Source organism: Vulpes lagopus, chromosome 20 (assembly GCF_018345385.1).
Source record: "Vulpes lagopus strain Blue_001 chromosome 20, ASM1834538v1, whole genome shotgun sequence".
Taxonomy (NCBI): domain Eukaryota; kingdom Metazoa; phylum Chordata; class Mammalia; order Carnivora; family Canidae; genus Vulpes; species Vulpes lagopus.
In genome coordinates, this window is record NC_054843.1 from 10,039,979 (window position 1) to 10,065,552 (window position 25,574).

At 47.7% G+C, this 25,574-nt stretch overlaps 1 protein-coding gene across 3 annotated transcripts in view; it reads right to left on the minus strand.

Moving 5' to 3' along the window:
- Nucleotides 1-396: 396 nt before the first annotated feature.
- The window catches only part of CLIC6 (chloride intracellular channel 6), a 45,597-nt gene continuing 20,419 nt past the window's right edge, over nucleotides 397-25,574 (minus strand). For 2 of the 3 annotated variants that reach the window (XM_041734708.1, XM_041734710.1), the window contains exons 2-6: nucleotides 11,129-11,238; nucleotides 10,337-10,462; nucleotides 9,635-9,741; nucleotides 8,929-9,110; nucleotides 397-2,684 (exon numbers count right to left, since the gene is read on the minus strand). In XM_041734708.1, the coding sequence (XP_041590642.1) occupies nucleotides 2,523-2,684; nucleotides 8,929-9,110; nucleotides 9,635-9,741; nucleotides 10,337-10,462; nucleotides 11,129-11,238 (687 nt within the window). In that variant the 3' untranslated portion in view covers nucleotides 397-2,522. Of the gene's footprint in view, nucleotides 2,685-8,928; nucleotides 9,111-9,634; nucleotides 9,742-10,336; nucleotides 10,463-11,128; nucleotides 11,239-11,361; nucleotides 11,489-25,574 lie in introns of those variants that run through there. The other variant, XM_041734709.1, reaches the window with a different exon arrangement.

Below are 25,574 nucleotides of genomic sequence, written 5' to 3' on the forward strand. Positions count from 1 at the left end.
ATTTCTCCCCTTCCCCAAAGGAATAGCCTTTTAGGGACCCATGAACAGGATGTAGGGGTGGGATGCCAAGGTGGGGCTGGCCAGGGACTACCCATGTTCCTACAACCACACTGAAAACTGGGACAGTCTGAGGACCTCTACTGTAGCCACCTGGACAAGGACAGGTCACAAGAACAGGTCTTTTCAGACCTCTTTAAGTCTCTGTTAAAATGTCTTTGTGGCTCACAATTCAAATACAGATTATTTCCAATTCAATTACCAATAATCTCTGGTCGGACATTGCGCTCATTGTTTTTAAAGAAAGCCATTTCTGTTCATTTTCTTTCTTTAAATCTAAGTAGAGAATGCAAAGTGGGGAAAAAAAATGAAAGACCTGGGTTTCATGTAAACATTTTTATGTGTTTAATTTTTAAGGCACACAGACTTTATGTACATCATCTTAATATCTAAAAACACAGAGTTTGCACTAGTAACAAGTGGTAGCCTATTCATTTGCCACACTTAGATGTACCATTATAAAGCTAGACTTGAAAATCTGACTTCAAAACAGACATGAAACATGCATGATGGTGAATGCTAGATACAACCTCCAAAAATGTAGGGTTAACAAAGAAAGCCCACTGCCCGGTGGCAGCCCCTGCATGACACTGTAGCAGCCAGTAAGAGGGAATACAAAGTAGCCACCAGATTATGGATTTTGTTAATCTCACTGGACATTTCTTGCTAAATCCCACAAGAGTTGCTGTTAACGCATTTTATTCCTTTTTTTTAAAAAAAGTATTTCTTTTAAAGAGAGAGCGCACAAGCATGAGGGGGAGAGGGAGAAGGAGAGAGAATCTCAAGCAGACTCCATGCTGGGTGCAGAGCCCGATGCGGGGCTCCATCTCAAGACACTGAAATCATGTGACCTGAACCAAAAACAAGAGTCAGACACTCAACTGATTGAGCCACCCAGGTGCCCCACATCTTACTCTTTTCCAATAAATCACCCATACAGGAAATGCATATCTTTTTAAAAATGAGCTTTTAGCATCAACCACATGCTACAACCAACTGGACAAGAGGGTTTCTATAAGATGTACGTAAATGTCAAAGGAACGCAGCCTGCTCGAGAATGCTCAGACCCAGAGGGGTCTTGATGAGTATCTACACAGCCTTCCGCACTGTCTCCCATGCCTTCGGTTGGAGCCCAGCAACCCAGCCCACACACCCTAAGATGAGAGGTTAGCTGTAGGGCAAGGTGGTGGGGAAGCCACAGATAAACCAAAACTCTTTGAGCCAATGGTTTTCTACTTCCTCCCCAACTTGACTGGTTACCAGAACTACCCAAGAGTAGTCATCACGAACTCAGTCTCCCTGGACTTTCCCTGCCTGATCTCAAGGTGACAGGGTAAAAGGCAGAGAAGCAGCAAGAACCAGGCCAGCCCCATACCACATCACCGCTGTAGAAATGCAGTGCTGGGTCTGAGGGAGGGTGGCCCTCAGAAGGAATCGAAGTGCACTTGGCTCACATTTCACCACAGGGTAGGATTCTCCAATTTGCAGCTCATGTTGAGCATCCTCAGGTCTCAAGAGAGGGGAGGGAGTGAGAGGAGGCTTCCAAAAGGAAGCTGCAACAAAATACCATGCGCACTTTCCTCTGCTGCCTGCCCTTGAACCAGAGGCAGCTGGCATCACCAATGTGGTAAAGGCAGAGCGGGGACCTCCCATAGCTCCTGGTCTCTGTGGGCCCTGTGCGTCCCTACAGGTGTGTGGACTCCAGTTCTTCACCTGTGAAACCTGATGGCGAGCATTCTCTAACTCAGCAGTGCTGAATCTTTTTTTTTTTTTTTTCTGTTTTAGGTCCTCTACAGATGATCATCAAGGCATCACCAATCCCCTGACCTATTTCATAGGAATGGAGGAGTTGTGCGCAGTGTGAACGTCTGTCGAGAGACTCAGGAAGATGTCCACCAATAAATTATCAGCAATTATCTAGGTGAAGTGAAATTTTAGGTGGTTTCCTTAAACTCTGACATCACTGTAAAATATTGAAATACGCATGTATCATCTTGTGACTACAAAAACGGTATTTTCGTTCCGAAAAAAAACTTAAGCTACTCTTTTAGAGAAGAATAAGCTGTATATGATGATTACGAAAACTCTCAGAGACAGACGAATTTTTTAAAAATTGAAGGAGGACGTGAACCCAAGTCTAATTTGCTTTGGAACTTAAAACTGCAAAACACATGCCCTAATATCATGGATTATAGTGTCCGTGATTGCCAAAGAAGTAAATTAAGAAGTCAACTGGACCACTGGCGTGTGTCACAATAGATACTGGTGTTATTCAGATACACAAGTGAGTTGACAAATCACAAGGCCAGGTACCATTTGGTGTTGAGTGGATCTATGATACGGTATTTTTAAAATATGGGCATTATGGTTCTTGGGAGGAATATAAAGGACGCACTCACAAAGGACACACCTTTGTCATAGCCTAGCTCATACAGCCGAGACGTAAGACAGAAACCACTCTGGCTTCACATCATTCTTTTTGCAACATCAGAATATGCATGTTCAATCTCCTGGTCAGCTGGACACGTATTCGTGAATTCATCCCTAGCATAAGCATTGTTCAAGTATCTCCAGATGCCAGTCATTTCAGAAGGAAATTCAAAATCTCTGTATCTCTTGGCCACGATCTGAAAATCAAGAGGAAATAATCAGCAAAGGAAAAACCTACTAATGTAGACTATTAGGGCAGACAATCCACTCTTTTGAGGCATGTGATATATTCTCTTTCTCAAGTTCTGATGTATTCTTCCTACAGTCAGTCAGGCTACCCCAAGCTGCACTTCAACTTCGCAACAGGAAAGTTCATGAAAATATTGGGCTCAAAACAGTGGTTCCACACAGTCCTGCCCACCAATGTATCCCAGATAGTCCTTGGGATCCACTGTTATGAATTTGGTCTCTACTTCGATGGACTTCTCCTTGTATTGCCCACAGTTTGGGCTTTGTGTGTTCTGGGGCTGTGTTGTTTGGTGCCTAAAGATTCATGAAGATATTCAGCTCTGGGATCCCTGGGTGGCGCAGCGGTTTGGCGCCTGCCTTTGGCCCAGGGCGCGATCCTGGAGACCCGGGATCGAATCCCACATCGGGCTCCCGGTGCATGGAGCCTGCTTCTCCCTCTGCCTCTCTCTCTCTCTCTCTCTCTCTCTCTCTCTGACTATCATAAATAAATAACAATTTAAAAAAAAAGATATTCAGTTCTGATTGTGTCAGATTCACCGTGAAGTGTTCTCTTTTTCCTACTTGCTGAGCCTCACCTCCTGAAATCCCAGATATCTGTGTCTATTATTCCTACAGATTTCCATCATTCTGTCACTGAAGAGATCATCTCATTGTCAACAAATGGACACAAATCCCTATCCTTGTGGATGTGGTGGATGTGAGGACAGGGCACCTGAGGGTGAACATCATGGGAAACACAACAGTGTTTTCCAGAAAACAGTGTTTTCTTTGGCTAGAGGGGCATCATTGGGGAATTCATCAGAAAGGAGGGTATATTCTGTTGGGGACTATCAGATTACTGGGGCTGCTGTCACAAAATACTATAACCCAAGTGGCTTAGGACAACAGAAATTTATTCTCTCACTGACCAGGAGGCCAGAATTCCAAGATCAAGGTGTCAGCAGGGCACATTCCCTCTGGGAACTCTAGGGAAAGATCTGTTCTCTCCCCAGCTTCTGGTAGTTCCTTGGTTTGCAGCAGCATAACTGCAGTCCTCACATGACATTCTCCCTCTGTGGGTCTCTGTGCCCAAATTTCCTTTTTTTATAAGGACACCAGTCCCATTGGATTGGGGGCCTACCCTACTCCAATACAACTTCATCTTAAATAATTACATCTACAAAAATCCTATTTCCAAATAAGATCATATTTGGAGGTGTTGGGGATTTGGACTTCAACACATGAATTTGGGAGGATACAATTCATCCCCTAACAGTGACCCAGGGCTACAAAAGTCTGTTCTGGGGCAGCCCTGGTGGCCCGGCAGTTTCGCGCTGCCTTCAGCCCAGGGTGTGATTCTGGAGACCCAGGATCGAGTCCCACATCGGGCTCCCCGCATGGACCCTGCTTCTCCCTCTGCCTCTCTCTCTCTCTCTCTCTCATGAATAAATAAATAAAATCTTTAAGAATAAAAAAAGGTCTGTTCTGCTTTGTTGCCTCCCGTTGCACTGGTTTCTGGGATGTATGGATGAGGTGAACATGGGACTTAACACAAATTAGAAGATCTTTGGGACCTATTACTCAGATTTTGCAGGCCAGGAGCCATTGATGCAGCGAAAAAAAAGGATGATACAACCGTCAGAAACCCTCCTAAACTGTTTAACATGTCTTATCTGAATTCAACCTTACTGCTATTAGTGTTAAGAATTCTTTCCTTTCATTTGCAAAATAAATTTTAAATTTTAACATTTTTTAAACTTTAAATATGCTTTCATTTAACATTTCTGAGCACATTTATTAAGTGTATGCCTCCTACAGATATAATCTTGTTATTATGGTACATATTCTGAATTTAATACTTTGTTTTCTATCTTTCTCTGCATATTAATGTGTTTGCGTGTGTGTGTGTGTGTGTGTGTGTGTGTGTGTGTGTGTGTGTTTCTGGTAATACAGAAGCTATGGTCTATTTTAATTTTTCCCATGGTTTCCGATATAACCTTAAATAATAAAGATTCTCTATTAATTTGTGAAGTTTAGATAATACCTATTTACTCCCGATTATGGCAAATGAGGAAATTACTACAACTACACTTTTTTTTTCCCATTTCTTCTCCTTTATCCTCCTTCCATTAATTGTAAAAACATCCAAGTTTACCATGTTCCGATTCTGTTCTGCAACTATAATTCCCAACATTGTTTAGTCTTTAGTTCTGTCTTTGGATTTAAATAGGTTCTATGTTTATCATCAGCCTTTTATGCTATACGCCTTCTCTGTTCTGGATTCTTATTTTGATGATCATTTTATTACTTCATCACAGAAAAGTCTTATTTTAAAAAATGGCTCAGGAATACTGATTTTCTTAAGACCAGAAGTCCAGGTAAAAACAACAATTTACCTAGATATGAAATTCTTACATCACATATTGTTTCCTTCGATGCTCTGTAACTATTAAACCACTGTTTCCTGTTTTGTTTTGTTTTTTAAGATTTATTTATTTATTTTAGAGAGAAAGCATGTGGTGGGGGAAGAGGAACAGGGAGAGAGATTTAGAGAGAAAGCATGTTGTGGAGGAAGAGACAAGGAAAGAGAATCTTCAGCACACTCCCTGCCGAGCGTGGAGCCTGATGACGGGCTCAATCCCATGACCCATGAGATCATGCCTTGAGCCCAAATCAAGAGTTGGACACTTAGCCGACTGAGCCACCCAGGTGTCCTGTTTTCTGGGTTTTAATGTGATGTGGAAACATATGAGGCCAGTCTGAATTTCTTGCCTCCACAGGTGGCTTTACTATTTATTATTATTATTTTATTATTATTATTATTATTATTATTATTGCTATTATTATTCATATCATCTGGATGCCCAAAGCGTTCTTTTGATCCTCAAAGTTCAGTAATTTATCAGGTATGTCATAGTGTGTTAATTATTCTGGATTATATTTTTCCAATCATGGCATGTTGTTCAAATTGAAGATTCAGATCTGCCTTTAGTACAAAATAATTTTCCCTCCTTCCTCTCTTTTCTTTTTCCTCTCCTGTTCTCTGGTTCCTGATTATGTACATCTAGGAAATCTCTAATCCCTTTTTATCCCTTGGTTCTTCTCTGTTCGATTTTGGATGGTGTCCTCAGGCCTGTCCCTCCAGGTCCCTGATGGGACCTGTCTCTGAGCTTTTTCTCAAAAGATCCATGTTCTCTTTCATGTCTTAGAGGCCATAGAGAAGAATCTGACTAGAATGTATTTTCATTTACTGGAGAAATTCATCAGATATGTGCTTCTCATCTGCCTTTTCCTTTTCTGTTCCTTCTCTTTCTCCTTTTCCCTCCTCTTCTTGATCATCTCTATCCACATACAGGTCCCACTTAGATTCTTTCTGGTTATTAATCTTTTAATGAGGCAGATCTATTGGACTTCACACTTCTTAACAATAGTATGGAGGGCAAAGGGAATGAGACATGGCAGCTGGTAGACCAATTTGGATGTGTTTTGTTTTTAAGATTTTATTTATTTATGAGAGACACACAGAGAGAGAGGCAGAGACACGGGCAGAGGGAGAAGCAGGTTCCCTACAGGGAGCCCAATGTGGGACTTGATCCCTGGACTGGGATCACACTGAGCCAAAGGCAGACGCTCAACTGCTGAGCCACCAAGGCGTCCTGACCAATGTGGAAGTTTACCCTCCAACATTCTCTTGCCAAACACTGCTCTATATTCTGTCTCACAGACACATTAGGGTTTAGGTCAGGATCAGAGTCAAGGTTAGGGGTAGAGCATCCTCCATTCTGAGACTCATGGATTAGGCAGGAGGTCACCACGGCTAAAAATGAAGCTCAGGCAATTCACAGTCTTCCTTTTGCCTGCTTCAGGGACTGTTTCTTTTCTCCACTCAGCAGCCACAAAGCAGAATGCCACATCCCTTCTCTCCACCTCCCCTCCCTCCCTGTTCCTACAGATTAGGGGATGGGTGGCAGAAAACAAAGATGGTGCCTCTGTATGGTTCCTCCTTCAGCTCCCCCTCCCCCAGAGAATCTCAACTCAAAAGTGATCTCTATGGGGCTATTCCCTGCTTCTCTTCTACAGCCCTAGTCCTCAAAAAAGTTTGGGTTGGGCATTTCAGGGCTGAACTATTTACTTTTAGAGAAATCTGAGCTTTGCTGAAGATACAGGGAACCAGGCATTGGCTGTGACACCTCACACTGGAGCAAGTTTTTTAGTTTTTGAATTGGTATTCTGTCCCTTTCTGGTTTTATGAAAGAGGAAGCTTTGCTCTATTTTTTCATATTGTTTTTGCTAGGTTTCAGGAAGGAGAAGAGATTATAAGTTCCTGTAGTCTCTCATCTTTTATCATAAATTCCTTTAGACAGAGTCTCATTTCCCTTCTGAAGGTGCTCCATCCTGAAAGATTAATAAGCTGCTTGGTATTTTGAATGCTCAATCGCTTTGAAGATGTTGCTCTCAGGTCTTATATGAGGGTCTGTTTTATTTTACTCTGAAGTTTACCCCATCTACTAAAATTTTAAATACTCTTTTCTTACAGGAGCTAATCAAGTGGCAATCGATGCTATATGGCTGGGGAACTTCTCTTGCTCTTCCCCAACCTCCGTGTACTTCTGTGATGCTACATTAGTCATGACAATGACTACAACACACCCACCGAAGGGACTAAACCAATTGCAACTACATAAATATCTTGTTGGAAAATGGCTACCAAATATGTGAGGTTCCTATATATGGTGAATTGAGATACTTTCATTACATTTTAGATCTTGGGGAACTGGCAAAGTTATTGAAAAGAACATTCACTTGGGGGCTCAGACACATCTTCAAGGCTTGGATTTCCAGCTGGTATCCCTTGAACACACCAGGAAGAGAGAAGAGAAATGGGACAAGGGTTAGGAAAGGAATCAGAAAGGAAAAAGAAGTGCAGGAACAAAAGGCAAGGCAATGACAGGGAGTAACCAGGGATAGCTGGTAGCCTGTAGGAGCATCAGCACCACAGATTAGGTGAGCCTAATTTGTCAATTCCTTTTTTTAAGGATTTTATTTATTTATTCATGAGAGATACAGAGAGAGAGGCAGAGACATAGGTAGAGGGAGAAGCAGGTGCCCTGCGGGGAACCCAATTCAGGACTTGATCCTCAGATCCCAAGATCACCACCTGAGCCAGAGGCAGACGCTCAACCACTGAGCTACCCAGGTGACCCTAATTTGTCAATTCTAAATACCAATGCTTTATTAGATCACAGGGGCCTTGACTTGTACTTACCTGTGTCTTCTCACCCATCTCCCCTAGCCTGTACCCAGAACCTAGATTTGGACTTGGTGGGGTTTTAATCATCAAGGTGCCCTAGAACAAGGCTTGGGCTTCTTCCTGGGGCCGACGAGGCTACAAGGGCCAAGAATATTGCAGTTGTAATAATGATAACAACTAACACCTGTAAGTGATGTGAAGTCTGGGGGCACTACTGAGAGACAGCTGTACTGCAGTCCAAGTCTAGGGCCATCTACTTTGGAATCCCCCAGAAATCACCCCCAGAAGTTCTGATTTAGCTGACCAGAGGCTGGATCAGGGGATTTATAATTCTAAAAATGCTCCCCCCAAAATTCTTATGCCTACTAATGTTGAAGAACCACTGGTCTAGGGAGTCTTTAAATCCTAAAATATGTGACCCATGATGCTGACTTCCTGGTCAACTATCTGGGAAGACACGATGCCAAATCTGGCAGAGGCCCAGCCAAGGAGCTGCTCCCTAGCTATAGGGGGGTCAATATTAAGTGCTAAGAAGACACACCTCTGTCATCCCTACACAGAGGTATTTCCCCTGCCAATCACCAACAACTGACAGAGTTCACATTGCGGTATTTCCAGATTCTATGCATTGTCTCCAAGCCTCAAGTATTAAATGCCAGGTGTAGTCAATGTTGCCTTCATACTGTCTTCACATAACTTTTCTTTCAGCTGTGGGGGTAAGACCTGGAACAAGCAGTGAGGATGGAAGGGTGGGAGGCCAGGTTCCCAAATGCTTCTTGGGACCACCTGAAGAATACCTGAGAATATCCATGTATCTGAGACTTGGGATTTGACCGCCTCAAACAGAAACAAACTGACTTTTTAATTCAAGAATCTGCATTTTAGATTGTTTTGATGTCTGGCCAAAATAAAACAAAGCCCCATTCATGTTTGCAGCACCCGTGGTAGGAAGAACGTCAAACCTTTATAATGTGGAGCTTGGGTAAGAGGTTACAGTCAGCTAACGTGAGCTCATCCCCATCCAGGAACTTCCTTCCAGAAACAGTGATGTCCTCAGTGCTGTAGGCATCAATTTCGTCAGGCAGAGGGCTATTTAAGTAATTATCCAGCTTTTTCAGGGCCTTTAGCAGGTTCTTTTCGTAAACTAGAACACGAAGGCAAAAAATGACTAAGTCACACGAGTTAGTGTCACCTTTCTCTAGACATGAAGGGAAGGGGTCGATTGCCTTTCTATTCACTCCTGACACATGGCTGGGTCAGCATGAGGGAATTGGAGGGAAGGATGTGGATAATAATTCTGCTGGCTACACAACACTCCTTCTTGAACTCATCCACTCATTCAAAAATATGTATGGGAAGCCCATAATGAAGAAAAGACTGGCAGAAGTGTCATTGAAACCGATTCTCATGGTGCAGCAGGGAATTCCTGGGGATTCTTTTGCCCCTAAAAATGTTCTTTTCTGGGCTCCCAACTTCTAGAAGCAATCGATCTCCTGAAACCCATATGCAGATTCACCATTAGAGGTACTTCTTCCTTATTTCTAGATATAGGTCCCTACCCCTGGGGAAATTAATCAGAATTCCCAGGATCTTAGAAGAAGCCACACCAGAGGCTGAGCAAGGGGTAGTCTGCGTGGAACACCGGACAGAAAGACAACAGGTACTCACTCTCATTTGCATCCTTCTTGGTGTTTTTTATAAATGCGGAGAATTTGGCAAACACATCATTTCCTGCAGAGTTAGATTCTGGATGTTGGGTCCCCAGCTTAGGGTACCTTGAAAGATTCAGAATTGGAGTATCACGGATGAGCAATGTTTGAGTTGGGCTAAAAGAAGTGGTGGGAGGGTGGACACGTCTGTCTCTGAGTGGATATAAAAGTGAAAATTTCCCCCTTGAATGTTTTCCTAATCTTGGTACTCTTCAAGCTTCGGAAGCAACAGTCCAGGGAGAAAGCCCTTGCCGTTCTCGTCCTGGCACAGCTCAGACCTCCCTGGTCTTGGTTCCCTTCCAAGAAAACTGAAGGTGGTGGACTAGGAGGGACTCTGCGACATCGCAGGCTCACATGCACTCCTTAGCTTCCAGCAGTGGACCTAAGAGATGGCCAACCCATGCGCCATCGACCCACCTCCTCCCCACTTCCTGCCGTCAAACCGTAATTGCCAAACTGCAGGTGCAAAGCAGAGAGACCCAGGCCTACCATCACTCAAGGCTTCTAATCTTGCTCTGTGTTTTCTGCGGCACACCGCAGTACGGCTAAGGAAGTAAGTACCGTGGCCACAGAAGACCAAATACACGAAGCCAGGAGCTTTCAAATGGTCTGTGAAGGGGGAAAACTGTCAGGTTGTGAATGCTGGTTTTAGGAGGCCTACCTTGGGGGAGCTAACTTCTCCTCTAAGAACTCCTCGATCTTATTCACATCCGTCTTGACTTCGCCATCAAAAGTCATAAAGGGAGGGTTTGTCCCAGGAGCCAGATTCTGCAGGTCTGCGGGTTTCCTGGGTGGGAGCGAACGGCAGCTTCTGTAAACGGCTGCCAAGGTTTGCATTCATTTCCCAAGCTTAGCCGTGTCCTCCCCAGCTTACGAGGAGCAACCCCTGACAACTTCAAAGGCGACCGGGGGTTTGCAAAATGTCCTACTGACAACGAAAGTGTGGTTCTTCTCTGGATACGGAAGTGAGAAGCCTAACTCTCCCCGGCGTCATCGCAGGAGAGCTGCTCACCCAGGCTTTGGAGCGGTTCTCAGCTGACCAGTAACTGGGGGAGCAGGTTCCTTATGATGCCCCCGACGCCTCCCTGGTCGTGTCTGATCCAATCCTGTAATTACTGATGAGCCCAGACTTGAGCTTCAGTTCAGAGTCCTGACCGAGGGTGGTTGTGCCATGGGATTGGCCGTGGGTCCTAGGAGTGTGTGAGTGTGTGCACACGGGACTGTGCCTGAGTGTTGAATGTGTGAGTGCACGGTGTGTTATGTGAGTGTTGGGGGTGTATGGGTATGAGTGTGGGGTGTGAGTATAAGTGTGGGGTGTGGGTATGAGTGTGGGGTGTGGGTGTGAGTATGAGCTGGGCGTGGTTGTGGGTGTGAGTATGGGTGTGGGTGTCGGGGTGGGAGTGGGCCAGGAATCAAGGACAGTTACTTCAATAACGCAGAAACCCCATCTTACCTCTTCAGGTCCACCGTTGTCACATTAAATATGACGCCCTTTAGCCAGAGAATCATGAAAAGGCGCTGGGAGAAGGGGCAGTTCCCAATACTCTCACCATCATACCCGGCCTAGGTGGAAAAAGGAACCTTCATCAGAGCCAGTCTCATGATGATCGGTGTCAGTGCCCACCACGCGCAGGCACAAAACCATGACAAATCTGTGTTCGTGATCATGACCCTGTAAATACCCACCTGGGGCCATTTCACTGAGCCGCTCAGCCCCGCCGGGGTGACGGTGGGGGAAGCACACGGAGGGGCTGCACCGAGCATCTCCTTCCTCCTTGCCACCACTCACCACTTCCTGCCACACTGGGCCTCTGCGCGACACCGTGCACAGGGAAAGAGCAGCAAGTGGGAACTCCCTTTGTTACCAAAGGCACAGAAGAAACACATGCTCTTTCCCTCCCTCTGTCTCTCAATCCTCTCCAGAAGCAACAGCCTCTCTCCGGGATGAGCAGGCTTGCAAATGCTCTGGCTGACTCTCCCACCGAGACACCATCCCTCACGGTCTCTGCAGTGCTTGTCTGCAGAGTGACAGGGGTGCCTTATGCGTGTTCTAGATCCCTGGACACTATAAAACTTTGATTCCCCTCATCCGATTCATGGGGTGGCAGAGAGATGGGGAGCATTCGTCCTCAGAAGGTGGATTATTGCACAGTTGGTGTTGAGGGTGGGGAGGCTCCTCGCTGGTGACCCAAAGTGGGTCACATCCACCCACACCTCTCCCAGACCTAGACAGACACGTACTAAATATATGTCCTTCTCTTGGGCTTGTGGCAGAGGGGAAAGGCAGGTGATGGGGAAGAGGGGAGAGGTGGGGCTACCCAACCCCTAGGAAATGGAGCAGTAGACTCAAGGCCAACAAAGGAAGTTCCAAAACTCTTCTTTCTCCTGCCATCTTTCCCCCAAACCACATGTCTCTGACAAGCTCCTGGTGCTACTAGAATGCTGCTGGAAAGGCAAAGGTGGCTTGGACGTGCCCCTCACATCTCCAGACTGCAAGCCCCACACGCAGCCAGACCTGAGTGAAGGACACACAGCCACAATTAATCCGTGAAGTCCAATCCTACCACACATAGCCAAGAGAAGCTGGAGAGGAAAGCACCATGTCGGTAACCTGGCAGGAAGTGAGCTGCTGGCTTGGGAATTGAAGAAGGGGAGAAAGAGATGCCACGAAGACTGGACCTTCAGCGAGGTAGTGTTCTCTAAGTCACCTGGAGGGGTTGTTAATGATAAGATATCCCTGGAAATTAAGAGGGTAAGAGACCCCCAGTTTTTAAAAGCTTCGAACAGCCTTTTAACAAAAGACAAAATCCAACGGCCGATAAGCACATGAAAATGTTCCCAACTTCTTTAGGCAGCGGAGCAGCGCAAATTAAAACCACAAAGAGATACCGCTGCACACCTCCCAGAACGGCTAAAACGAAAAGGTCTGACGATACTAAGTGTGGACAAGAACGCAGAGCAACCGAACTGCCATTCACTGTTACTCGAGTGCAAATGGCACACCTGCTTTGGAGAAGTGTTCGGCAGTGAGCTACCGAAGTGCAGCATAAACCCTACAACACGGCATTCCACTCCCAACAGGAGGGAGCGCTGATGGGCACGAGAGAGACACACAGGAATGTTCTTAGTAGCTCTGGTATAATAGTCAAGACCTGGAAACAACCCAGATACCATCAAGAGTAGAAAGAGTAGATAAGTTGTAGTATATCCATACAATCGGATGCTACGCTGCCACAGGGAAAAAAATAGTCATCACCATAAGCAACAAATGTGGATGAGTCTCACCCACGAGAGAAAGAAACCGGGCTCATAGGAGTTCAGACACAGGCAAACCTCTCTGGGTGATGAGAGTCAGAAGAACAGCTGTCCCCGGAAGCCGGGTGTTATCTGGGAAGGATGGGAGGGAGGCTTCTTGGCAGTAGAAATGTTCTAGATCTTGATCTCCATGGTGGTGACACAGATATATTGAAGTGGCAGGGTCTTATGTTTGCATTATTCAACTGCATGACTGACTCTAAAGAAAAAAGTGGGCAGCCCGGGTGGCTCAACGGTTTAGCGCCGCCTTCATCCCAGGGCGTGATCCTGGAGACCCAGGATCGAGTCCCACATCAGGCTCCCCACATGGAGCCTGCTTCTCCCTCTGCCTGTGTCTAGGCCTCTCTGTGTCTCTCATGAATAAATAAATAAATAAATAAATAAATAAATAAATAAATAAATAAATTTTTTAAAACATAAAAAAATAAAGTAAAAATATGAATTGAAAAATCGCAGAGTTGGATTCAGGAAGTCTTGCCTGGGACCCAGGGATATGAATTTTTAAGAAGCTCTTCCAAGGCGAGGTCATGCTGGTGGCCAGAGATCCATGAAGGTGGACCTATTGCACATCGAGAGGCTCCAGCTGACTTAGGGAACTGGATTCAGGGTCCCGGAAGCTCCGGGCCCTTGCTGGACACCCGTCCGCCCCCTCCAAATCTCCCTCCCCCTCAGGCAGATGCATGAGGGGGGAAGGGGCTGAGGATTTCCCCCAGCTGGAGTCTGAAGCTCCCGGGAGCTGGAGGGGTGGGGAGGTGGACAGGCAGGACGGCCCCCCACCGAGTGGTCCTTACAACTCCCCTGCACAGGGGCCCGGGACAGCACCCTGCTTGGCCGCCTGAGGCGATTCCCTGCCTCAGGGTCCAGCCTCCTCAGGGCCATTCTGAAGGCTGCCCAGGTTCTCCTCAGTCTGCTCTGGAGCAAAAAGAGCAGAGTGAGGGGCACCTGGGTGGCTCCGTGGTTGGCCTGCCTTCAGCTCAGGGTGTGATCCCGGGTCCTGGGATCGAGTCCTGCATCCGGCTCCCTGCAGGGAGCCTGCTTCTTTCTCTAGTTGTGTCTCTGCCTCTCTCTCTGTGTGTCTCTCATGAATAAATAAATAAAATCTTCAAGAAGAAGAAGAAGAAGGAGGAGGAGGAGGAGGAGAAGAGCAGAGTGAGTTATATAAAACCCCCAGCGGCTGGCTGCAAGGACCCCTCTTAAATAACGCTTCTCTCTTAACCACTGCAGGTGTGGGCAGCAGCAGGCCAAGAAGAGGGCGGCAGGGACATGAAAGCACAGGGACAGAAAGCCACATATTTGGGCCAGTCCTGACTTGTTCGAAGCTTTGAGACTTCTTATTTTCAGAGTGGTTACACTAAGCACCATAAAGTCTAAGATAAGTTCTGCACAGCGGGGCCAGTGTCTCCTTTCTCCATCTCCCTGGTCTCCCCGCGGCCTTGGGGATCCTGTTATAACTCATTCTGCATGCGGCCCCATCGGCCCCTCAGCCTGTGTGTCTCTGCCATCATTTGGGGGGCATCAACGAAGCCCATTTTTAAAAAAATTATTATTCATTTATTCATGAGAGACACAGAGAGAGGCAGAGACACAGGCAGAAGGAGAAGCAGGCTCCATGCAGGGAGCCCGACATGGGACTGGATCCCGGGACTCCAGGATCATGCCCTGGGACAAAGGTAGACTCTCAACCGCTGAGCCCCCCTGGTGCCCCGACGCAGCCCATCTTGACAAAGAGCTCCGTGTCTGGGAAGGGGCCTGTGGGCACCAGGCCGCCCTCTGCCCCGGCATCTGCAGAGGAATCACCGGGCCGGGGCTCGCCTGGCTCCCTGTCTCTGGCAGCCCCCGGCACAGGCCCGCGTTTTCCCCCTGCGACTGCTGTCCCGGCCACCTCCTAAATCCCGGCAGCTCCTTCTCCAGGAAGAAGAAAGCGGTTAGGAGCAATACAGTCTTTAAAAGTAAAACCTGGGCAGCCCTGGGTGGCTCAGCAGTTTAGTGTCGTCTTCGGCTCAGGGCCTGATCCTGGAGTCCTGGGATCGAGTCCCCTGTCGGGCTCCCTGCATGGAGCCTGCTTCTCCCTCTGCCTGTGTCTCTGCCTCTCTCTATGTCTCTCATGAATAAATAAATAAAATCTTTAAAAAAATAAAGTAAAACCTGCCTTTGTCACCCAGCTCTGCAGACACAGACACTGGGTAACCAGGCTCCTTTCTGGAACAGCCGGTGACAGAGACAGGTGGCCGCAGGGTGGAGCAGTGATGGACAGCCAGGACTGCGCTGGCCCCCCTCGGCCCCCACCCCGGGCTGCTGCAGGCCGGCAGGGCTCGCGGGCCGGGGGCTGGCAGGCGTTCTAGAGAACCGCTCTCTTCTAGACAATCAGCCAGCTGCTGTGGCTGCCGATCAGCATTTCCAGCCGCGGTGTCGCCTCTTTTTTTTTTTTTATTTTTTTTTTATTGGTGTTCAATTTGCCAACATATAGAATAACACCCAGTGCCCCCCTCAGTGACCATCACCCAGTCACCCTTACCCCCTGCCCACCTCCCCTTCCACCACCCCTAGTTCGTTTCCCAGAGTTAGGAGTCTCATGTTCTGTCCCCCTTTCTGATATTTCCCACTCATTTTTTTCCCTTTCCCCTTTATTCCCTTTCACTTTTTTTATATTCCCCAAATGAATGAGAACATATAATGTTTGTCCTTCTCCGATTGACTTATTTCACTCAGCATAATACCCTCCAGTTCCATCCACGTTGAAGCAAATGGTGGGTATTTGTCATTTCTAATGGCTGAGGAATATTCCATCGTATACACAGACCACCTCTTCCTTATCCGTCATCTTTCGATGGACACCGAGGCTCCTTCCACAGTTTGGCTATTGTGGACATTGCTGCTAGAAACATCGGGGTGCAGGTGTCCCGGCGTTTCATTGCATCTGAATCTTTGGGGTAAATCCCCAACAGTGCAATTGCTGGGTCGTAGGGCAGCTCTATTTTTAACTCTTTGAGGAACCTCCACACAGTTTTCCAGAGTGGCTGCACCAGTTCACATTCCCACCAACAGTGCAGGAGGGTTCCCTTTTCTCCAACATTTGTGGCTTCCTGTTAATTGTTAATTTTCCCCATTCTCACTGGTGTGAGGTGGTGTCTCACTGTGGTTTTGATCTGTATTTCCCTGATGGCCAGTGATGCGGAGCATTTTCTCATGTGCTTGTTGGCCATGTGTAGGTCGTCTTTGGTGACATTTCTCTTCATGTCTTGCCCATTTCATGATTGGATCATTTGTTTCTTTGCTGTTGAGTTTGGTAAGTTCTTTATAGATCTTGGATACCAGCCCTTTATCTGATAGGTCATTTGCAAATCTCTTCTCCATTCTGTAGGGTGTCTTGTAGTTTTGTTGACTGTTTCTTTTGCTGTGCAGAAGCTTCTTATCTTGATGATGTCGCCTCATCTTAAGTGGCTCTGAAAACACCTTCCAGCCTCGGTCTGCGGTCAAGAGGGGGTCACCGGAGCGCGGTGGGAGTGCCCGGGACGCCTTGCTGCCTTGGTTGCTTTAATGTGCTTCGGAGCCGGGACACACCAGCAGAAATAGAGGCCGGGATAGGCCGTCTCCACAGCCCGGGGTTGAGCAATACTGGGAGGGTATGGTCTTGGTCATGTTCACTAACCAGACAGGATGATGGATAAATATGCACACGGGAGGAGTGAAAAACCGACCCCATCACCATAATCGAGATGTTTTATGGTACCAAGTTTTATCTTCCGTTACTGAGAATTCTCTCGGGCTAATTACACTCTGGGCTAAAATTTCTCAGCAGCGTTTCTAACCCCCGGTGGGGGGGGGGGGGTGGATTTTTGTATTTATGTATACATTTTGTATTTATGTATAGATTTCTGATAAAATCAGATTAAGCGGTGTGAGAGATCAGGGTGTCTTGTTTCTAGTGAAGACGCAGATGCTCGGATAACCCAGAACTGGGTGTCTGCCTTTCAAACGTGACTTTTCCGGGTGCCCGTGATGGTAATTCTCCAAAGGAAAACGTGAATGCCTCTGACATGCTCCGAGACATTCCCTTTGCCCGTGGGAGCAGCTACGGCCTTGCGGGGCTATGGTTCTGCGGGTCCTGGCCTGCGCCCACCTCCTCCACGCAGAGCCCCCCAGGGGCCGAAGGGACCCCCTGTGGCTGCAGAGGCTGGCATCCCTCCTCCCCGCGGGCCTCTTTGAACCAGCCCCTCTCCCACCTACCCTGGACACACCTAACGTCATTCAGAATTTGTGGGGGATAGTTTTTTTTTTTCACTACTTTCACTGCTTTTTGCTTCAAGCAAATAACCTCTCCAGGGCTGTGCTAAGATTACAGGGAAGGGGCCCTACCCGCACCCCCACCCCACCTGCCACTAAAATGCCTCCTCCCTGCCAGTGCCTTTGGGGGGCCACACGGACTCCTGGCATCCCGGTCCAGACCTGACACTGGGGTGACGACCCCCTCGAGGTATTCTTGGCAGCTCCTCAGCACCCCACTCTCTCCTCTCCACCAGAGCAGGCCACACACACCTGCCACCTTGATTTTCCAACTATCTGGCTCTACCTTCTGTCTAGAAAATTCTATGTGGGCCTCAACGTTAAAACACATTCTGGGGACCTGGGTGGTGCAGCGGTTTAGCACCTGCCTTTGGCCCGGGGTGCGATCCTGGAGACCCGGGATCGAATCCCACGTCGGGCTCCCGGTGCGTGGAGCCTGTTTCTCCCTCTGCCTCTCTCTCTCTCTCTCTCTCTCTCTCTCTCTCTCTCTCTGTGACTATCATAAATAAATAAAAATTAAAAAAAAAAAAGAACACACACATTCTGGGGGATCCCTGGGTGGCTCAGTGATTTGGCACCTGCCTTCGGCCCAGGGTCTGATCCTGGAGTCCCGGGATTGAGTCCCACATCAAGCTCCCTGCGTGAAGCCTGCTTCTCCCTCTGCCTGTGTCTCTGCCTCTCTCTCTCTCTCTCTCTCTCTCTCTCTCTGTGTGTGTCTCATGAATAAATAAATAAAATATTAAAAAAAAAAAAAAACACATTCTGTAAAGTAAGCACTTCTCCCTTCCTCTGCCCAAATGTAATGAAAGACACCTGGGGCAGGCAGAGGGCAGAGAAAGGAAGAGGCAATAAAGCAGTAATTTTCTACGTGTCCCTTTTCTGATAGCTGGCTTTCACCCCAGGAGGTAGGACAGCGTCCTGAGTGTGGGCAAGTATTCGAGTCCCTGCAGGAAACCAGGAGAGACTGGGGGGCGAACAGCTCATCTGGCTCCGTCACAGGGACTTGGAGAGAAAACCAGTGAGTAATGATGGGCCGTCCTGCTTCCAGCGTCCTGGAGGAACTCAGGCTGAACCAAACAGTAGCTGACCAGAGGAGGTGGGAGTCAGAAGGCGCGGTGTGATGTTGGGGGGTAGGTGGGCAGCCCCCCGGGGGCCGGTTCTCCTCCCAGAAGAACAGTGTGCTCGAAGGGATGGGCCAGGACTCTCCTCTGTTGGCAGCTGACCCAACAGAAGGCTGGACACGACGTCGCCAGAGAGAACGAGTCAGAGCCAACCAGACGGGCGATGACTCCCTCCCTAGGTCCCACCTACGACCTTCCCCGAATCCCTCCCGTGTCCTTTGCTGGAAGCACGATGGCCTCACACACTTGGGACATGGCCATCAGACACACGCTGCAAGGCTGAGTAGAGATCTTTCAAGCTGTACTCAGCCCTCCCCTGGTTCTACCCTGGATGTTTCCACCGAGGCCAGGGCTCCTTCCCTTGGCGCATGCAGGCCCATTGCACCAACGGCTGACCCCGGGACCTGAAGGACCCTCACGGTCCCTGAGGACCTGACAGTTCTCTGCCACCAGCACATGGCACCTGCAATCCTTGGTGCTTGTAACAGAAACGTGGGAGCGGTGACTGCTCCCTCACCCACCCTCTCTCTGCACCCAGGCCTGCCATTTGGGGCAGGGTGGGGCTGGGGAACCTGTCACCTCCCAGAGAGGAGGCTTTGTGGGAAGTAGTAGAAGGTGGGGGCACTCCTACTGGGTCTTTTCCTGCTCCCATTTAGAAGCAGGTGGGAGAACTAGGATCCCTCTAACCCTCAAAATGGGGATATCTGGAGTCAGGGACCCATCTTCATTCATCAGGGCAACTTCCCCCGGTCTTGGCAGAGTTCTCGGCACACAGTAAACACTCAAAAAGTGAGTGGGGACCCTAGTCCAGTCACTGCCATACACCTGGAGCCTGGCTGGCTTTGGAAAGTGCCTCCCAGGGACAGCTGGGTGGCTCAGGCCATGATCCCAGGGTCCTGGGATTGGAGACTTCCTGATTTTGAATAATTCTGTAAATTTTTTTTAAAAATGTATAATTCTTCCCATTTGCCTGATAAGTCGAAGTTTCTCTTTTGAGGCTGCATGGTCAAGGGGACCGAGTGCAGGCCTTGAAGCCAGGGAGAGCCTGGGCAAACTCTGGCCCCACTACTGACTGGTGTATGACCTTGGGCAGTTCACATGTTGTCCCTGACATCAGTTTCTCCATTTTAAAAACAGAGATAAAGGGCTGCCTGGGTGGCTCAGTGGTTGAGCATGTGCCTTCGGCTCAGGTCGGGATCTTGGGGTCCTGGGATCAAGTCCCACATCAGGCTTCCTGCATGTGGCCTGCTTGTCCCTCTGCTTGTGTCTCTGCCTCTGTCTCTCTGTGTCTCTCATGAATAAATCAATAAAATCTTTAAAAAACAAAAAAAGCCAAAACAAGAATAAGGAGACTGACGCCATGCAGGATTTGATGTGATATACCTGGGTCTCCGGGGCACCCAATAAAGGCAGGCTATTATTGTCATTATCGTCAGCAGCATCAACATCATTACTCCACCAAATGGGAGCACATCTGAACGGACAATTATGGAATTGAGGGAACTTTTTAACAAGGCTCAATTAGTGTGATTTTCATGCCAAACTGTATAGTCCTTTAAAAGCCACAGATTCCCCACCCCCCAAAAGTAACGCCTCCTCTATCTATTCCAAGTGAAAATTAACAAGCAAAGTCATTTTCTTAATTGCAAAAGCAAACACATCTTCAGCCAGGAGGCAAAGGGCAGGGCCTGGGGCTGGCATTCACGTCTGGGAGTTACACCATCCTTTTGGGGAAAGGTCCAGAGGCAAGAGTGTCCGGACAGCTGTGTGTACCTTGACCAATGGCAGGGCTGGCAAGCCCAAGGGAACGGCTTCCTTCTCAAGAAATGGCACCAAAAGCCTCTATTTGTAAAAGGTAAAGCGGATTTCCTCTCTGCCTTTTGTAGGTGGTGCTAAGGGAACCCAACCAGTGGGCTGTCTTTTGTCCAGTCAATGTGGGAGAGTGGATTCCATGCTATATAGAGAAGAATCCACATCAGGATTTAAAGTTCCACCTGCTAGAACTGCAGATCCACATGAAGAAAGGTTATTATACCCAAGTAGGAGAGAAACAAATTAGCCTATCCCTTTCTTGTCAAATGAGAAGGTTTTTGAAGAACATGCCCTCCGAAATGGGCAATTTCTCTTTTTTCTTTTTAAGATTTTATTTATTTATTCATGAGAGACACACAGAGAGAGGCAGAGACATAGGCAGAGGGAGAAGCAGGCTCCCTGCGAGGAACCAGATATGGGACTCAATCCCAGGACCCTGAGATCATGACCTGAGCTGAAGGCAGCCGCTCAACCACTAAGCCACCCAGGTGCCCCCAAATCAGCGATTTCTAAGGTGATTTTTCAAAACCGATAAGGGCAAATAGTCATTGAATACCTGCTCTGATTTTAGATACGGTTCTAAACCCTTGATAGTCATTATCAGATTTAATCCTCTCAAACTCTCATAAGATGCGGATGCCTTAGAACTACTCCCATTTCACAGATGCAGAAAACAGGCTCAGAGAGGCTAAGGAACTTGCCCAAAGCCACAGATAGGATTGGGTAAATAAAGATTTCTCTTTATCCTCCCGAACAGGATCCAGTTAATGGTGCCAGCTTCTTCCCAGGTCCTCACGGTGGAAACCAGAGTCTTTCCTCCCCTTCATGGCAGCACAGCAAAGGTCTCAGAGCTTCCCTCCCAAATTCCTGCAGCAGCCCCCTGCTGCGTCTCTCAGCCTAGGGCTGCTAGCCCCTCCGAGCTTTTCTATATCCTGGACCACCCAGATAAGATGCCATTTTCCTTAAATCTTAGATCATCCAGCTGGAATGTTGTTCAAATGCAAATTAAAATGACACTGCTCTCCCCACCGGGTGTGACCAAGGCAAAGTACCTCACCTTCATGGCAGCAACGTCCTCATACACAAAGTAAGCATGACAATACCTACCCCTCCACGTTGGGTGAAAATCAGATGTTACAGAGAATACCTGACACCCAGGAACATTCAATCATCTGTTGCACCTTCCCGCCTTCCTTCTTTCTTCTCCTTTTGTGAAACTGAATGAAGGAAACCTCATCTAAAGTCCTCCTGCTCAACCAACTCCATGGCAGACCCAACAGAAAGAAGCATCCCCTGCATCTTCCACCAGGAAGAAGCCAGCTTTGCTACCCGAGCAGGAGGAAGGAAGATTTTTCTCGTCACCCGGCAACAACCCAGCCAATGAGAAACAGCCACAACTCAGCCAATGAGAAACCCTCATCTCCCCCAAATTCTCACTTTTCTCCAACAGATTTTATTCAAAGCAGCCTTTCCCGCGTCCTTTTTCTCTCTAAAGTAATGTTCCTCTCCTTTGTGCTCTGGAGTTATCTATGGTCGTGCCATAGCATGCATCTCCCAAAGTTTGATCCCTCCACCGCTCCTGAACATATCCATTTTACTGGTGAAATAACTGGCTGCTTTGTTTTCAAAGCACTAGACACTTTTCACTGTCTAACAAATGTCAGTCAAGCCAGTTATTTTCAAATGCTTCTCTCTCTCTGGCCACCTGCTGTGTCCTTAATTATCCCATGTCACCTCCTACGATACCCTTTGCCCACCTTCCTACAGTCTAACTCCTGCCTCCAGACTGCTAAGTAAGTGCTCCCACTCTAGATCCCTTTCTGTGACTGTCCACTGGGCATTTCTTTTGCCCTTTGCTGAATTCTGCTCACAATACACGGCTCTGCCTGACTTAGCACCAAATTGTTTACTAATTGTTTCCTGTTGGTTGCATTCCTTCAGGGCGGACCATGTCAGCCTTGTGAGCAGAACAGGTGGTTGACGGCTCCCTTGCAGCGTCTGTAACACGTTCATTTCCTGCCTACTCCCCTGACAGCGGCCGCAGAACAGAGCCAGGCCTGCGGTAGTCACCTTACAAAAACTCCTATGATGCAGCAAATAAATGGTCGCTGTCCTGCAAAGTTCTAGCAAATTCCTCACCAACTACAGTTCCTTTAAAGACAGAGAAACCACACCTTCTCTCTGAGGAGAACATCCACCATCAGCCTCATCTGTCCTCAAGCATCTCCCCAGTCTGCCTGTCATGAGGCTCCTGTCCCCACCCACCCAAAATAACATTCTCTGGGTTACACACTCATCCTGATTTGCCTAGGACTGTCCTGATTTTAAAACTGTAACTTCTACATCCCCCTCCCCCAGGCCCTAGACAAAGTGGAACAGCTGGTCACCACACTGTCTGCCCAGATGAGAGTCTTATTTTTTTTAGGGGAGGAAAAACATTATAAATGTCCTCCTAGATTACCCAGAAGCAGGACTTTGCTCCTCCCTAACCAGAACATCAGGCTAGATTAATGTAATCAACTGATCAGATTAGGTAGCTGATACCTTGTATGCTTAGAACAATCAGCTCCCTCAGAGAGTGAACAGATAAACAGGGGGTGAGGTCTGCAGGGGTCCGGGAAGGAGGTGGGAACTAGCCTGGGAAACTCCCCAAGTTATGCAGAGCCAGCTAATAAAGAATAGCCTTTCCCCTCCCAGCTGTTGGGCTGCCTTTGGGAAAGAGAAGCAGTTAAATATCAGTGGTGGGGTTGGGGTGGCACACCTCCCCCAGAATTGCCCACCTCTGGGCGCGATGGACATCCTAGACCGAAGGGCACCACAGAAATGGACCAGACACCAAGATCTCCTCGTTTGTAAATCCTTGCATCGCTCCCAGCAAAGGCCACAATTTCTGATCCTCCCTATTACCGTTGGGATTAAAAGGAACAGCAAGAACCTCCATCCCAGTCAAATAGCAAAACCTTCCCAGTATCCCCTAAGTCAGAAGCAGGAGGGGAGCAAGTCTGGCACACCTGAGTGTCTGCCTCATGGGAATTTTGAGTTGCTAGGTCAGCAGTGATTAGAAAGTGTTACCTTAAAAAAAAAAAAAAAAAAAAAAGAAAGTGTTACCTTAGAATTTCTCTCCTGCCTGTTGATCTAAAAAGAAGACACATAATTAGATGCATCGTCTCAAAATAATTCACCTGAGTCCTTAAGAAGTCACAGATCCCAGTTCTTTTTTTTTAATTTTGTTTAAGATTTATTTATTTATTTATGATAAAGAAAGAGAGAGAGAGAGAGGCAGAGACACAGGAGGAAGGAGAAGCAGGCTCCATGCCGGGAGCCCGATGTGGGACTCGATCCCGGGACTCCAGGATCGTGCTCTGGGCCAAAGGCAGGCGCTAAACCACTGAGCCACCCAGGGATCCCCAGATCCCAGTTCTTTTACAAGTATCATTGCAAACAGAACGGCTGTGTTGTGAAACAGTGATGATGAGGGTAACTATGAAGCAGCATTAACACTCACTGTTCTAAACACTTCACTTATATTAACTCAATCCTGATGGCAACCCTATTAGGTTTTTTTTCTTATGATTTTATTTATTCATTCATGAGAGACAGAGAGAGAGAGAGGCAGAGACACAGGCAGAGGGAGAAGCAGACCCCATGCAGGGAGCCTGGTGTGGGACTCGATCCCCGGGATCCCAGGATCACTCCCTGGGCCAAAGGCAGGCGTTGAACCACTGAGCCACCCAGGGATCCCCAGTTTTAAGTACTATTACTATCTCCATTTGCAGGTGAGAAAACTAAGACATGCAGAAAGGTAGGCTGACTTGCCCAAGGTCACGCAGCAGGAGTCGGCCAGAGTCCATCCTCTTCACCCCACTCTGGACACTGACCTATGTTTCAATGGAAGTCCAGCAAGGTCCTCCCTCAAAGTAAAGGTCTGCCTGTTGGCTTTACCCCCATCTCTTTTCAGTAAGGATTGGAGGTGGCTTGCAGAATCCATAGTAATAAGGAAATGCATATTAGAAGCAGGTACAAAGGACAAACAGTGGTTGGCACAGAAACTGGAGCTGAGTTAAGGCTATCAAAAATACATGCCCCATGTGCTGAGGCAGGGATGGGGGCAGTGGGGAGAAGACAGGGATGCCCACACATCCCAGTACTCAGAAACTGAATATGATACCTCACGTGGCAAAAAGAGCTCTGCAAGTGTGATCAAGGCTGTGGGTTCGAGATGGGCACGCTATCCTGGATTGCCAGGTGGGCCCACTCTGATCACATGGGCCCTTGCAAGATGCGGGTTGTGACTGGTCAGCAAAGATTTAACTAGGGAACAGTGGTCAGAGAGATGAGCGTTGCTGGCTTTGAAGATGGATGAAAGGGGTCATGAGCCAAGGAGGCAGGTGGTCTCCAGCAGCTGGGAAAGGCAAAGATACGGATTCTCCCCATAGTCTCCCAAAAGAGACAGAGGCCTGCTAGCGCCTTGGTTTGGGCCCAGTGAGACTCAGGCCAAGCTTCTGACCAATAGAACTATAAGATAATAAATTTAAGTTGTTTTAAACTACTAAGTTTGGGGTAATTGTTTACAACACCAATGGGATGAATACAGCTAATGGTTCCCTATGAGAATGCCGAACCTTTTCTCAAGAGAGCTGAGTGGATCAACCACTAAATGTAGAGGGACAAACCCTCACACAAGCGGCACTTGGCCTATTCCTAGAAACTTCCTGCATAGAGACACTCCTCTCATTTGCCAGAGATTTGCTTGATGGCCACAGACACCAAGGAGGATGAGTAAGGCTACCATCTGAAGAAAGCCCATGTTGAACCCACTAACAGCCAAACCAAGACCACAATTCTTCTACATGGACTTGTGAGACAGCGATGCTTTGACCCGAATGGTGGGGAGTCTTGCTTAGTCCTCCATGTCACCTTTGGGGTCGCAGCCTGTGACGGACAAGCCCCAAATGTAGCTTTCTACTGGGACTCACCTGGCTGTATTTTTTTCCCAATTTTTTATTTGGTAAATTCCAATTTGAGGATTCATCCGGCCAAAAGTCTAACTGGTCACAGCCACAGATCATCACGTCTAGAGGATGACGGATCCACCCAGTACATTTTGCCCCTGAGAATCTTGGCTCCTTACTCTAGTTTTTAGAACCTTTTCAAAAGGCCAAGTTGTGGCATCAAGGTGTGAACAACGTCAAGAGGCTGATGGCGCCCCCTAGTGGTCATGAGATGCACATTCAGACTTCCCACCTTCACTCCTACCCCATCCATCCAAATAGGTTCTGGTGGAAATTGTCTCAAGTTCTTTTTTAGCCTCTGTAGGGAGCTTTCCCCTTCCGACTTGCTAGATAAGAGACTCCAAGATTTCTTGCT